Source organism: Podarcis gaigeae, assembly GCF_964106915.1.
Source record: "Podarcis gaigeae genome assembly, chromosome: 1".
Classification (NCBI taxonomy): Eukaryota; Metazoa; Chordata; class Lepidosauria; order Squamata; family Lacertidae; genus Podarcis; species Podarcis gaigeae.
In genome coordinates this window covers 50,114,723-50,130,451 of record NC_139678.1, presented here as the reverse complement: position 1 = coordinate 50,130,451, position 15,729 = coordinate 50,114,723, and the positions used below count along the sequence as shown (strand labels likewise).

Below are 15,729 nucleotides of genomic sequence, written 5' to 3'. Positions count from 1 at the left end.
TTTCATAATGGCAGGTTTTTCCTTGGGGGGGGGTGTTTTCTCACTAGGATCCATGATGCAAAAAGATGTATTTTGCAATTGCACCCCCCCTTTTGGTCCAGCTCTAAAACCTGCTCAGAGGAAGAAAGAACAAGAGTCCAGTCTTGATTTTCTCCACTTGGTTTTTAATTGGGGGGGGGGGAGGGGAAGGCTAAGAAAATTATCCAAGTGAATTACAAAGACAACAATCAGAGACTCAAACAATAAATCACAGAAACCTTTTATGCCCTCAGTTTGTACCAAAGCAGACAACTTTAAATCTTGCCCCTCTTGATTTTTTACCTGGCTTGCAGGAAATACATGTAATAGTAATCAACCAATTGTGCTGGACTTCATTTGGCTCTGTGTTTGCATCCTGCCCTGCAGGAACCATGCCATGCAGTTGGGTGATCAGCAATGGGGAAAATATAGATGCTGACAGCTGCAAACCGAGTTGGCCATTTCCCCCCCCCCTTTTTTTGCAGAATTATATTGCATGACGTGTTGCCAGATGTATGCAATATATGCAGGTTCATAGAATCATAAAATTGTAGAGTTGGAAGGGACTCTGAGGGTCATCTAGTCCAACCCCCTGTAATGCAGGAATCTCAACCAAAGCATCGATAACAGATGACCATTCAACATCTGCTTAACAACCTCCAAGGAAGGTGCACCTTCTGAGCAAGTTTGTTCCACTGTTGAACAGCTCTTGCTGTCAGAAAGTTCTGGTTGTTTAGCTGGAATCTTCTTTCTTGTAACTTGAATCCATCGGTTCTGGTCCTACACTCTGGAGCAGAAGAGAACAAGACTGTTCCATCTTCCATGTGACAGCGCTTTAGATATTTGAAGATGGCTATCATATCTCCTCTTATCTCTTGATCATCTTGGTCACCTTTCTCTGCATATGTTGCTGCTTGTCAATATCCTTCTTAAATTGTAGTGCCCAGAACTGGACACAGCACTCCAGGTGTGGTATGACTAAGGCAGAATATTATTTCCCTTGATCTGGGCAATATACGTCTGTTGATGCAGCGTAGAATAGCATTAGCTTTTTTTTGCTGCTGCATCACACTGCTGACTCATGTTAAGGTTGTGGTCCACTAAGACCCTGAGTTCACTTTCTACTGGCAAGCCAGGTGTCCCCCATTGGTTATTCCTGCCTAAGTGCAGAACTTTACCTTGGTCCCTATTGAAATTAATTTTCTTAGCTTTGACCCAGTTCTCCAATTTGTTAAGGTCATATTGAATCCTGATTCTGTCTTCTGTGGCATTAGCTACCTCTCCCAGTTTGGTGTCATCTGCAAATTTGATGAGCGTATGCTCAATACCTTTATATAGTGCTATTTTTCTGGGAAAAGGTGCCAGAACTCACCATGAACGCCTCCCTTCTTCTCTTATAATGGCAATGGCGCCCACCTGAGAGGTGCTGGAATTGAATTCCGGCGAGTTCCAGTTGAAAAACAGCCCTGCCTTTATCCAAGTTTATAAAGACATTGAATAACAACGGGCTCAGGACAGAACCTTGCAGCACCCCACTCGTCACTTTTATCCAGGATGATGAGGAACCATTAGTGAACACTCTTTGGTTTTGGCCAGTCAATCAGCTACAAATCAGAGACGGAGCTAGCTGCTCTGGCACCTGGAGCGGCACACATGCTGTGCACTCGGGGGGGGGGGGGCTAGCTGCCCGTAGGGGTGGGGCAAGCATCCCAGGGGGGCGCGATGTCCCCCCCCCCGGGATGACACCCAGGGACCCCCTTCCTCTGCAAATCCCCCTAACCAATTAACTCATGCAGCCCACATTTTAACAGCTTCTCTGCAAGAATATAATGGACTTTGTCAACCCAGAACTCTTCAGGTCTCTTATCAACAGTGAGAAGCTGCAGTGCAGAAAGTGGCTTTGGGTGACTTTGAAAGACCAATTCATGGGGACTATGCTCTGCCTCCATTGTTGGAGGCAGTATGTCTCTGAAAGTAGTTGTTGGGCATCACAAGTGTGGAGAGTGCTGTTGCACTCAGGTCCTGCTTGTAGGCTTCCCACAGGCACCTGATTGGCCACTGTGGTAAAACTTTGGCCTTACCTAGGAGGGTGGTTCTTACATAGCGCTATTTGCAATGGAAGCATCAATAAATATGATTACTAGGAAGATGGGTAATGTAGTGAGGGACAGGAATACTCTTGTCTTTATTTTAATGCATGTGCTGAAGCCTCAGAATGAGCAGCACATCTTTCTGGGGGAAAGATTAGGACTGCCAGCTCCCCACAATCCCATGCTTAGATATGTCTGTTATTTCCAGTGGTTTTTCCCAGGGGTACTCATGGATACGCAGTGCCGGCACCTCCCCCCTCCTCCAAATGTTAAAAGTGTGGCACTTACTGTAAGAACTTCATGGTGTGTACTGGCACTTTTTTCATTAAAAAAAAGCGCTGGCCATTTTAAATACTGATTGCTGTTCTCCAAGTAACTAACTCTTCCCACTTAGCAGAGCTGCTTTCTCATCCAGCTCCCATATTTTAAAATCCTGGCTTCCTCTCTGCATCCAAGGGAAAAGACCAAACAAGTGAAGTTTTTATTAGGCACCTCTTGTTCTTTTCAAGCCTCTGATTCTTTTCTGAAGAATTCAGTTGCTGTCCTTGGGAAAGGTGGGGAGAAAAACCAGCATGGGCTACTTTTAAGGAGGGAAAGGAAAGACACTGTTTTCTGGATTTGGCCTCAGATTTCCTGGACTGAGCCCTGGGTGAAGACGAAGGAATGAGGCTTTCTTGCCTATGGGAGCAGGACAGAGAGAACACTTGTTTCTTGTTTTGAGCAGCTATGTCTGAAAGGGGATGGGAAGCAGCGGGGAGGAGAGAAAAGCAAAGAGTGCGTTCAGTTTTTTGGAGAGGAGGACTGTGTTATTTGATTGCAAAGTATGCTGGGGAACTCATGCCTGTGTTTGCAATCATGCCTGGACTCTTATTCCTTAGTGTATGTAGAGAGCAGGTAAGCTGTAGTTTTTCAAGCATGAAGGAAACACATTCTGTATATGCTCAGAAGCACTTCTGTTCAAGACTGGGTCTGGGCTTGCTTTTTGTCTTCTTGTTTGTACTCAAGACATTTGTGTGCAGCTGTGAGTGTTCTTAATTTCTTTGTGTTTTTAGAACAGCAGAGATGCTTATTTTTGTGTTCTTTGCATGTCAGATATAACATGCATGATGAGAAAGTGCTTGAAGATGTATAGGGCAACATACTTAGCTACTTTTTCTGCCTCAGAGACTTACCTTTGTTTTTAAAACAGCAGATTTTCTTTGAATCTCTGCTGGTCCAGAATATTGTGCATGATACAGGGCATTTAAAGAATGATTCTAGCCAGTTTGCTAATAAGCACTTCTAAATTCCACTAGTTCACTTCCCATTAAACACAGGGCTGCACTGCTTTGTAAGAATACGTTGAGGCTGAAAATAGTGGGGAGACAGAGGAAGTGTACTGCGTTCCACTTACTGAATTTCTGTAGTCAGTGACAAATGGGAAGAAGGCTGCTTTTGAGAAAGTCGTTTTTTCCTCTGTTATATAAGATTGGGTCCAGCCCCAACCTTATCCTTCTGTATGGACCCAGTGGCTAAGAGCCAAGTACGTAAGACAGAGAGGCAGTGGTTTGATTCCCAGTTAATAACTCAGCTGGAGAAGGCAGTTATAGCACCAGGCCCCTTTCCCACAGTTCAGGGAGGTTCAAGTAACAACTGCCAGGTGGAAGCAAGGCTTTCTGAGGAGCAGCAGGTTTCAGTTGGGAAGGCTGCCCATTCTGCACCAGTAGCAGAGACTTCAGCATATTGGGTTCAAAAGAAGCAAGACGGGGTCCTTGATAGAACCAGCCACGTACTGGCAAACAGCAACCCCAAATCATGCTTGCATTTCACTCCAAGTTCATGACTGTATTATTCGCTTGGCAGCTCGACTGCATCCAATAGTCGCAACAGCTCCACCACAGAGTCTGGGCCTTTTGTCTTAGAAGCAGCAATCAGGACAAATGAAGAAGACCCTTAGTCACTGAAAGAAGCCCCTCTTGTCTCTAGAGTCAGCACTGTGCTCTCCTGCTGCCTCAGGAGGGGCTGGAGCAAATGTCAAGGCTGTTCCTCTCCTTCATTGGAAACGTGCCGGTAGCCAGGAGGCTGGGACTTGGAACGGAAGAGTACTGTCAGGAGCAGGATAATAAGCAGGAAGAGGATGGATCCACAGACAGCCAAAACCACAATAAGTTCTGCAGAGGGTGAAATGGGGGGAAAAAATGCTTATGGCACTTGAAATCACTTCAGTCCTCCTTTGGCTTATCTACTGGAACAGCCTCCACTCACCTGTGTCTTTCATGGTGCTTGCTATCTGACATTCCTGTTTCCAGTCCTGTGGAGTAACAGGCTCGGTGAGTTGCAGGAAATTCAGCAGGGGACAACGCTGTGCGCAGCCAGGCAGCTGCACTGGGTAAGGCTCCTTCCCACTCTCATTCCGAAAGAACATCTCCACTGAAAAGTTACTAGGAGCAAAACAGGGAAGAGAGGAACTGAGATTCTGATGATTTGCCGTCCACCTTCATATCATATTTTCTACTGGAATCAAGCCCTGAATCATCGTACAACCCCCTTCACCCTTAGATGTATGAGGAATGCTAGAAATTAACAAATGCTGGGTTGTCCCTCTTTGTTTTTGAGCAAGGGGCAAAAACTAAAAATTAGACTGGATGTTACTTGCAAATAACTCATAAAAGTACAGTGGTACCTTGGGTTACAAACAGGACTGTTAACAGGAATATATGTGCTTTGTCAGGTGTTCTTAAATTCAGAGATGCATAAAAGTACTGTTGATATTCCTGCTTGGAATTCTATCACAGTCATATCAGACGTAAGGCTTTATTAATATATTCATTGGTAACTCCATCACCACAGGGGAGAGAAGTATAAACCCTTCTTCATCTTAAGATTGCAAGTCTTACTTTTACCTCATTTCATCTCCTGTGAGTATGTGGACAAAAGTTAAGGTACAGCAGGCTGATAGATTATTGCCTCTGAATACCATTTCCTTTGATTGATATGCTTCATGAAGCCCTCACCCATCATCATCCTGATACAGCTCAAATATATGACACGAGGCATATGGTGGTTGCCTCCCGCTGTAAACATCCAGAGCCATCTGCAGTGCCACAAGGGTGGTGTCATGCTGAGAAAGAGGAAGAAAAATGTGAACATCTCCTTTGTGCATATGGAAGGGGACTTAAAACCACATTTCAGAAGAAGGCAGATTGGCAGAGATTCCCAAGGGGCTGGTAGGAAGAATAAGAAAGGGACTCCAGGACCATGGAAAAAAGGCTGGCACCTATTTCAACACCCTGTTTGGTTGTAAGTTGCTTTGGGTTGCCCTGGACAAGATAAAGCAACTAACACATTTAGTAAGTAAATAAATAAACTAAGCGGAACATTGGGAACTGCACTACAAGGAGAGGCTAAGTGACAAAGTTCTCTGTTGCTTGTGAGAGCATCTGGGGTTTTTTTTTGTAGCATCCATAGTTGCTGCAAAGAGACGAAGTGCTAATTTGCTTATTCCTTTCACAGAGCAGGAGAAACTCTGCTGGAAGCTGCAGCTGTTTTTTTTGTTCACAAGATGGTAATAAGGAGAAGGCAAGCACAGCTCCCAGAAACAAACTTACTGCTGAGTACATTAGCATTTTGAAGTGGCGAGGTGTGGAGGCATTTGCAGCAAGAGTAAGGTTTTTCCTTATTTGAGACAGGAGGACACCTGCAGAAACAGAACAAACTATCAGAACCTAGTTCTTGACCAATGAGCGAATGCTCCTCCACTCCTTCCCATCCTGCCTTCCATGTTCTTTCACTTACCACCCTGCAAACGAGCTTTTTCCACCCGTTTGTGGATCCCAAAGAGGAATTCGAAGCTGAAATCTTTCAGCTGCTTCAGCTGAGTCATCACATTGAGAGTTACCCAGTCAGGAAGATGTTTTTTGTGTGTTTTCTGGAAAGATGTCGCAAGAGAGAGAGAGGCCATTCAGAGATACAAACTAGGCAAACAAGAATGAAAGGCCCCCCCCTGAGATATGGCAGCCGGTCCGGAATGAGCTAGTCCTAGGATCCAAGGCAAATCTTTGCCCTCTGAACTTAAATGCCTCAACCCAGGACCACAGACGCATATGTAAGGCAATGCCGTTTGGATCAAAACTCAACAGCCAATATGATCAGAATTCATGAAGAGAAAATACTTTGCTTTCAAATCTTTGGTGTGCTCAAGGGCTGGGGATGCAGAGGAAGGAACTGTGCTTTCCTAACAGCCTCCGGTAGCCTTCATTTCGTAAACTCCCAAGTTTTCCTTCACAATAAGCAGATTAATCTACTTATCCAAGTGACACAATATTCATTATTACTTGCATGGAGTTTCAGGTCTAACGTGTCTGACTGTGATGCTCGCACTTTTAAGTAAAAACTGATTATGCAAATTTTAACGTTGCACTAACACCTGTTTCTCAACTTGACAAGGGAAGCTTCTTTGCACATCTGTGGCAGACTCTAAAGTAGACAGGATAAGCCTTTCCCACAGAAAAGAATTTCTGTGAACAGAAATTGTGTCAGAAGAAAGCTTCAAATCTGCTCTGTTCTCTTGCAGTCATCTCACTTCTCAATGCAGTTTTCCCACTAGAGTACAATTAAGTAAAGGTAAAGTACTCCTGGACGTTTAAGTCCAGTCAAAGGTGACTATGGGATGTGGCGTTCATCTCGCTTTCAGGCCGAGGGAGCCAGCGTTTGTCCACAGACAGCTTTCCAGGTCATGTGGCCAGCATGACTAAACCACTTCTGGCGCGACGGGACACCATAACAGAAGCCAGAGCACACGGAAACGCCCTTTAGCTTCCCACCACAGAGGTACCTATTTATCTACTTGCACTGGCATGCTTTTGAACTGCTAGGTTGGCAGGAGCTGAGACAGAGCAACGGGAGCTCACTCCGTTATGCAGATTTGAACTGCCAACCTTCTGATTGGCAAGCCCAAGAGGCTCAGTGGTTTAGACCACAGTGCCACCCACATCCCTAGACCACAATTAGGGCCATGTGGAAGGGCCTGCCAGAAATTGAGCCCCTAGTGTGCCCACTAAGGCCTTTTGCCCCCTCCCAGTTTTTAAAATCTTGGGGGGGGGGGGGAAGGCTGTTTGTTAATTTGTTAGGGTGGTCACATGTCAGTGGTGGGTGAGGACAAAGGCAAAAAGTGGGTGGAACAACAGATGTGACTCTTTCTTTTGTGCAGCTGGCTATGTTACAGCCACATAGAGACCAGAGCTTTCTACACACACACACACACACACACACACACACACACAGAGAGAGAGAGAGAAAGCTAGCTCTGCATCCTCCAAGCAAGCAAAAGCACTCAAGGAAGGTGCAGAGCAGGGGTAGCAAGAGGTGTAGCCTGAGGAGAGAATGTGGCCTAGAGTAGGGCGGTCCAACTTTTCATACCAAGTGGGCCACAAGAGTAATTTAGCATGGAACCTGTGGGCCACACACAGCTTTGATGCACCCGTTGGGGGGGGGGAGAAGTGAGGCCAAATTTGACACCCACACCCACAATCCTCATACTGCCAGCTAACCAAGGCACCAGACTTTGGGAAGGAGGCACAAGGCTCTGGCAAGGTCCCAGAGCCCTCACAACTCCTCCCGAAAGCTAGGAAAGTACTAACTAGGCTTTGGGAAGGAGACAGGAAGACTCCAGGACCCTGTCAGAGCCCTCACACCTCCTCATCTGGCAGTGCAAAGGCTGCTGGGTGGGGTGTCTCATGTTGCCACGGGCTGCCAAAAAGGCCTTGAGGGCCACATTTGGCCCCTGAGCCTAGGTTCTAGAGCCAAGAGCACAGACAGCTTCTGATACTAAATGGGTTGTAGAGCAAATGACTAATGACTACAGATGGACAGCTCACCTCACAGAAGAGTGTGTCATATACACTCCAGACCGACTCGAGGGAGACATCCTGGATTCCCGTCTTGTTTGCCACCATCTCCAGAAATCCCTGCAGGAGCAAAGGACAGTCAGCTCTTCCATCTCTCCATGCCACCACCATTGTATAAAGAGATAGAGAAGTACATCAAACTTGGCATACCATGTACTGGATGGTCTTATTCACATACTCTGCAGTCTGCCGGGTCTCATTTTGCAGCTGTTCGTAGCGGGGACAGGGAGATAATGGAAACTTCAGGAGCTGGACAGAGGCAAAACAAAGATGTTCACTAAGAGGATCATTTGACCGTGAATCCATCTTTACAAGCAATGCTAACTGTTGCGTCTGCTTGGTAATGGGCTAATTGCTGAAAGCAAAGTGATACTTCTAAGAGAGGCTGCCTGCCTCCAGACAGGTGAAACGGGGCCTGAGAAATGCAACTTGCTCCAAAATGGGAATTGCTGAGGAGTCAGGATGAAGAAGTGGAATGGTAGCATTTAAGGTAGATGAAAACAATTGGAGAGAGAGAGAGAGAGAGTTTTTTTTATGCAAGAAGGTGCAGTCTACTGGTACTTAGGTCTGAAAGTGACTTACATGCTCTGCTGAGTCAGGTACTGTGTGGACAGGAATAGGCTGCCAAGAAATATTGGGGTTGAACACTTGCCACCCATCTGGAGGGTACAGTCCTGCCAGATTGGCCTCGGCACTCATCAGGGTCCGATCAAAATCTGTGCTGCGTATGTAGATCTGCCAGAGTATAGCATCAAATACAGAAGGTCATTTATGTTCATGGTTCTGCTGTGGTGCTGATCTGATTTAGACATGCTCTTAACAAGAGACATAGTAAGGAAGCCAGCAATAAACAGGTCCCAACAGAGTCTGATCAAAGAACAATTTGATACGCATTGGTATTCTGAATATCTGAGCTGCTATAGAAAGCAAGGAAATAGAATGGGTGCTTGGGATGGAAAGTAAAGTAGAGGCAGCAGATGAGCTAGAAAATCAAGCATAGCTGTGGTTAGGGAAGCTACAGAAAAGGCAATGGAACTTCACAAATCCAAAACACAGATGTTCTAGCCTTGAGTTATGTGTGTGTCACTTTCCAAGGCTAAAGGCCACCCACGTTGAATGCTGAGTTGAGTGCTGTTGTATCATGCCTTGAAAATGCAAAGTGTTGTTCTAGGCTAGCTACAAGGACAGATCATATAGTGGTCCCCTAATTATCTAAAGGACATATGGAATGGAGGGGAACTGGCACAGACTGAAGAAGCCTGCATATGTTGTCTGTGGCAATCAGATATGTTGTCTGTAACCCCTATCTTAGAGCCCTACAGATGTGCCTCTATGTATCATTCTCCATAAGGAATTTAATGCTTCAGTGCCCCCGGTGGGCAAGTCACTAACAGGAGTGTGTCTATGACAGCACAAAACCTGCAGGGCAAAATAAATCAGCTCCCTCCAAACAGGATATTCCACTTGAATCTTCACTTATGCAAATAAACAACTTGAGTTCTAAGAAGGGAGTGTATGTCAGAGCCTAGGACTTAAGAACACATAATGTAATCAAACAGTGTGGAAATAAGCACCCTTTGAGATAATTCCCAATCCCTTAATTTATCCCTGTTTCTTTAACTAGTCTTTGTTTTCAACAGGCACCTGATGTTGTTATTCCCTGAAGCATTTCAGAATGTGAACCTTTACTCCACGTATTTTGGTCTGCTCTCAAATGAGTTCAGTGGGCTTGGCGCAGTCTTTTAAAAAGACAACTGTCCGCTTTTTAAAAAGTCTTTTAAAAAGACAACTGTTTTTTCATTAGTCTTCCAAAAAGATAGCAAGCTGAGCTACCTGCAGATAAGCAACAGATAGTGGAAGCTGAGAGGTGCCGGGGTTAGATTTAGTCTCCAGCTCTGAGGGGAATGGGCTGAATCAGACCAGGTGCGACACAGGTTTCCCCGGGAAGTTCAGAAGCAACTAGAAAAGTGTTGCTTGTCCATATATCCACTCTACAAAGCATATGACATGGGGTGCTGGTACCTTCATTCATTCATTTACATTTGTTGGCTACTTTATATTGCCCAAGGCAGCCCAAAGTGACTTATAGCCAAATTTAAAACAATGTACAATTTTCAGGCCTCAATAGCTATTCAATCCTACTCCCATGTACAAGAGCTGGGACTCTTGCCTTTAAGCCCCATAGAAGTCACTTGACTATGCTCTTTCACCAAGAAACAATAGATGCCTGGAGAGCAAATTGCTCCAGAGCAAGCCCAAGCTACATGTCACAAGAGAAAACCCTCTGCAACTTTCCCTCTGACACCTCCTTCAGTTGCCACTACTGCTGTATTTCCAGGTGCAGCCACTAAGTCAGCAATGACTCTAATGCAGGCAAGAGAACAAAGATGTGGGGCTTGAAAATGTCCTCTCTGCAATATGTGCAAGTTACATGCAGCATACCCAGACTGGCAGGGCATCACCTTAGAAGGCATGAGCAGTGAAGGCAACAGAAGCAGGGCTCCTGCTCTGAATTCATCCTGGGCTGGGCCAGCAGGCGGATAATGTGGGGGATGATCTGTGGCCAGGCTGAGTTGATATGGCTTTCAGTTCTCTGTCTTGTTGCCACTTCACACATTGCAGCCAAAGAGCAATTACCCCACTTGCAACAAGAATTGATTGCGTTTTGGACACACCCAAAGAGCATTAGTGGAGCTTTTTAGGTGTGCTAAGCAAACTTCTGGAAGCCTCAGCCAATCACAGTTTCTAGAACTGTGTTTCCAGGCTTGCAAATCTCCTGGAGGTGTTACACAAAAGAGAGCCCGCAGTTGACCATGGTGGAACTGCAGGGCCCATTGCATGAAGCAGCACTTAGCTTGGAAACTGACACAGGAAGAAATCCCCAAAGCAGCAGTGCTGTTGCCTACCTAGGTTGAGCTCTAACAGGATGGGCACAAAGGCTAAAAAAAATGTTCCTGAAGAGCTTTCATCATCATTTAAATTGTAGCTTTCACTGGAAAATTTGAGGGCCTACAAGAAGCTGCTGCATAGGGAGAACACTTTGTCTAATACATGCTGCTGCTGTAGAACAGTCATGCTATGCTATAACACCACACCAGCGGTGCCACAGTTAGGACTGGCGGACTAGGACCTGAGAGACCAGGATTCAAATCCCCACTCGGCCAGACAGATCCCTGGGTGATCTGGGGTGAGTCGCTGTCCCTAAGCCTAGCCTACCTCACAGGGCTGTTGTGAAGATAAAACGGGGAAGGAGAACTGTGTATGCCACCTGGAGCTCCTTGGAGGAAAAGGTGGGATACAAATGTAGAAATAAATAAATAAAAACAATGTTCCTGACAGGAATAAAATAATCCTATTGCTCCATTTCATATTGTCCTTTATGCACATTTAAAACTGTTTACTGAGTGGCACTGAGACAAAGTTAAATAAAAACACCCAGAAGGTAGTTAACAATCCAGTTGGGCAGGTTTTTGTGCATGTGGCAAGGCAAGCCAGACGTCATAAATTCCTGCTTGACAGCTGAAGTGCATCACAGGGTTTGGGAGATGTTCTTACTGTTGTATTTACCTGAATTTGGTTCACGGGCCATGCCTTTCATTATCTGCTTTCATCACTGAGAAAAAGGCAGTGGAAAACTACAGGCCAACTCACCAGAGAACTCCTGACAGTTCTCAAGAGATTTTTCAACAAACACGCTCAAACGGGTCCATCCACCGGCATGAGAAAATCATCTGATCTATACTCTTATCAAGTACCCCAGTCTCTTATTGTGTCCCGTGCGATTCCCTTTGTCTTGAGTGGCCTGTTTGACCAAACAAAGTTCAGTCCATCTCAGATGCCATCTTCTTATTCCTTTTACTTTCCTTTACATCACTGCCCCGGTCAGCCATTGTTTATTGTTCCTTTATTATTTTAACCCAAGCAGGGATTTGACAAACTGTTTACACGGAAGATGCCATTTGAAAGAACAGGCTTTCATGTTGTTCCATTATTTTCCTCAGCCACTTACTTAGAAAGAGAGAGGAAAGAGATTTTAATACAGGGAGGGCAAAGAGGACCCTGCATGGTCATGATACCTCTAGCAATTTGCGGCAATGCACTAACCTCTTGTCTATTGTATGAGGAATTGAGGAATCCAGCATAACGCCTTCGAAGTGCTCGACCAAGGTCCCACTGCTGCTGCATTCCTTCCTACGCGTATCAACAGCAACAAATTAACAGCAAAGCAGGTTTTTGTGCTTGCTTGCACAACCACACACCAACGAAAATGAGAACAAATAGAGTTACAGCTTGACCACTGCTGACACAGGAAATGTTAACCAAAATCTGTTCTGAAATGAATGACACAGCCCTCCACTCCCCCCCGCAACATGTTTTGCAGGTTTGTAAGCTATACATATGTTGCTTTTATAAAGACAACAACAGGGAAAACTGTTGTCTTTTAAATAAAGTTATTGCTTTATCTGATTTTAAAAGGCACTGTCATTTCCAGGGGTAGGAAAGAGAAAAGGAAAGCGGAACTAAAAATAGCTCCCAAGAGGAACAGCAGCAGCAGCAGTGACAAAAGAGGAAACCTCAGACTGGAGCTGCATGGAGTATTACCCCACCACCACCACAAATAATAACATGCCATGTTTTGACACAATTTCTTCTTCAAAGAAAATAGTTCTGCATTCTCCTGTTGGGAAATGGGTTTCCTTGGGGTTCAAAGTTTCCCACAGGTCGCTTTTTCTGAGATACCCACCTGAGAAAGTTGCCCAAATCCCTGAGGCCAGGCGCTTTCCTGATAGGGATCTCGGGGGTAAGCCTTCACAGGAGAGCGGTCTCCGTGGCGGTATAACTGAAAACCAAAATAGTTCACCGTTAGACAGCAGGTGCTGGCGTCCTCTACCTCGCCTGTTTGCCCAATTCCCATGCATTTTGCCTCGGGCCAGAGATCACTACGGCTCTTGCTCCACCCCAACCCTGAAGCGAGGCGAGGTTGCTGTCAAGCCTGCAGCCGGCTCTCAAGATAGCCGAAGGCGCTGGGAGATACGCAGCAAGGAAAGAACGTGACGGGCGTGGGGGGGGGGGGAACCAAGCACCCTGATCTTCTTGGGTCCTCCCTGGCTCCTGCTATACCAACACTTAGGGCGATGATGATGATGATGATTAAACCCAAACCCTTGCAATTTTCGATTATTTTCTTAACGGAGAAATCGCGATCTCGGTTTCGATTGCAAAGCGCAACCTGCAGCGAAGAAAAGCCACTTGTTTTCAATACGAATTCCATGGGCGTGTTGTTGTTGTTTTAAAAAGGGCCGATCGAGATTTTCCTCCCTTTCCTTGCTGGCCATTTGGGGTTTGGGAAGCCTTGTGTCACGTGGCAAACCCCCCCCCCCCAAAAAGATCGCCTCCCCCAATCCCTTTCTTTCTTTTCTTGCCTCCCTTTCCTGCTACTCACCAAGGTAACAAAGCGGAGGCTCCGAGCCTGGGCGACCGGCAGGACCAGCTCAAGGGCGAGACTCAGCAGCAGCAGCGGGAAAGAGGCGCTCCGCCAGCTCCGCCGCTTCCTTCCACCCTCCATGGCTTTGCTCCCTATCCGCGCCGAGGCTCCCTCGCTCGGCATCCGTACCTTGGAAAGAGGGAGTGAGCATGCTCCACCTCCCCCGAGCATGCTCAGTATCGGCAACCGAAGCTGCTGGTGCCCATCTCGCCCATTGGCTCTTGAGAAATTCCCTTGAACTTTGTGACCTCTTGACTAAGCGGGGGGGGGGGTGTTCCCTCCTCACCCCTCCCCGAGGGAGATTTTACTTAGAAATGGGACAGTCACGAAATGGCTGGGTGTTTTACTGTTATTTTTGAAGAGCCACTAGAGGGAGTGGAAGTCCCTGGAGAGGTCGCGGAAATGGTTTTCCTGCAACGATCACAAAGGGTATGCAAAATAACAGCAACAATAATAACAATAAAGTACTGTATACAGTATACAGCAGATCGGGAAAGGTGCCACCGAATGCACGAAGATGCCGGCGTGGTAAACAGCAGAGGCAAGGAAGTTGTTAAAAGCAAGACAATGAAAGTCTTGCCCAAACGGAACAGATGTTGACACAAACCCATGCACACGCCCACACAAACGCGAAACGAGGCAATCGGGGATGTTTAAAAACAGAATTCGAGGAGCATGTTGCTTATAACAGTGAGATTAATTAATTAAAAAACCACAATACGCCAGAAGCAGAAGCCAGCTAGGGAGGGAGTGGGACGATACGAGAAGGGAACCTTAAAGGTGTGCTTAAAAAGGTTAAGGAGATTGCAGAAAAGCTGGATGGATTAATTGTGATTGTCTGCACTGCAGAAGGTGTAGGGCAGGGAGTATTCAGAATTGATGCAAAAGTGGTGACATGAGACGTTGAAGGCTTTAGCAACAAATGAAAAAATAACAAATCACTAGATCTAGATGGAAGTCATGGGGGCAGCAGTCATGGGGGTAGCAAAGGGGGGTGGGGGACAGCTGCCCCCCCAGATCAAGGAAAACAATAGAAATACTTAATAACTGACCAATCATGTCGCTTCTGTTGTTGTTGTTTAGTCGTGTCCGACTCTTCGTGACCCCATGGACCAGAGCATGCCAGGCATTCCTGTCTTCCACTGCCTCCCGCAGTTTGGTCAAACATGTCGCTTCTACCCTCCCACAAAAGTCCTTACCCCTCTAACAAAAATCCTGGCAACGCCCATGCCAGGAGTTCTTAAAAAAGTCAAATGTGAAATTACTTATATATATGTATGTGTGTGTCTGTGTATTTATATACCATCTTGCAAGGCAGTGTACAACAATATACACTAATATAATAAAACATAAAATACTATTAAAACAAGATAATCCTTGAAAAATTGACTGCTTCCCATCAGCTCCAGTCAACACAGCCATACTGATGTTGTCATTCAAAACATTATTATTAGTATTAGTATTCTGCCCTTTATCCATAGATCCCAGAAAATATGGAGGGCACCAGGTTGGCAAAGGCTGTTGCATACTATTGCTCCCGCTTCATTAGAGCTGCTGGAGCTCCTGTTGCCACCACTGAAAGGTGGGAATCAAGCTTTCTTTCCCAGCCCCTGCTGGTGGAAAATGAGAGTGCAACTTTAATTCACTTCCCAGAGCCCTAAGCACCCCAAGTGATGAGAAGGAAGAGCCCCTTCATCTATAGGTAATTTTCCTAAAACTAATGACACAGTGACATTGCTTGTCCATAGATATAGATATTTTGGTATTTATAAACCATTTGATATTACTAATTTCTCAGTGGTGTACATAAAATATTTTAAAAGTGCCGTACAAAGAACACAGACAATTAAAATCCATCCTACAAACAGAAAGCTACCTTAAAATGCCTGCTGAAACATGAGAGTCCTTGTCATGCACCTGAGGTCTAGCAGGAAGGGGGCCTGTCTAATGTCACTCAGGAAGAAGTTCTACAGGATAGGTCCCACCATACTGAATGCATGGCTTCTGGTCGTTACAAGCCATGCATCTGACCCCTGCAAGGACCACCATTAGAGAGACTCCCCCAGAGATGTCAATGATAGATATGACAGCGATAACAGGGACCAGGCAGTCCTTAAGATATCCTGGACCCAAGTTATTAAGGGCCTTGTAAATTAACATGAGAACTTTGACCTTGAGTGTTTACAATCCCCCTTCCCCAGCTCAGTATAATGCTTCAAGTATCTTATGAAATGGACTGTAGTCCATTAAA

At 45.7% G+C, this 15,729-nt stretch overlaps 1 protein-coding gene across 2 annotated transcripts; it reads right to left on the bottom strand.

The window, feature by feature from the left end:
* Window positions 1-143: 143 nt before the first annotated feature.
* Window positions 144-14,644, bottom strand: ACP2 (acid phosphatase 2, lysosomal). Of its 2 annotated transcripts, XR_014567301.1 has the most exons (13): window positions 14,531-14,644; window positions 13,437-13,889; window positions 12,738-12,833; window positions 12,098-12,184; window positions 8,576-8,728; window positions 8,144-8,242; window positions 7,964-8,053; window positions 5,883-6,015; window positions 5,696-5,784; window positions 5,102-5,208; window positions 4,353-4,528; window positions 538-4,258; window positions 144-453 (listed from the first exon to the last, which is right to left on the bottom strand). XR_014567301.1 is itself a non-coding variant. In XM_083751859.1 (11 exons), the coding sequence occupies exons 1-11, from the start codon at window positions 13,647-13,649 to the stop codon at window positions 4,122-4,124; spliced, it is 1,380 nt and encodes a 459-aa protein (XP_083607985.1). In that variant the 5' UTR covers window positions 13,650-13,818; the 3' UTR covers window positions 144-4,121. The 2 variants fall into 2 exon arrangements, 1 of the variants encoding a protein (XP_083607985.1); XM_083751859.1 differs by lacking the exon at window positions 14,531-14,644 and having other exon boundaries at window positions 144-4,258; window positions 13,437-13,818.
* Between the last annotated feature and the right edge of the window lie 1,085 nt (window positions 14,645-15,729).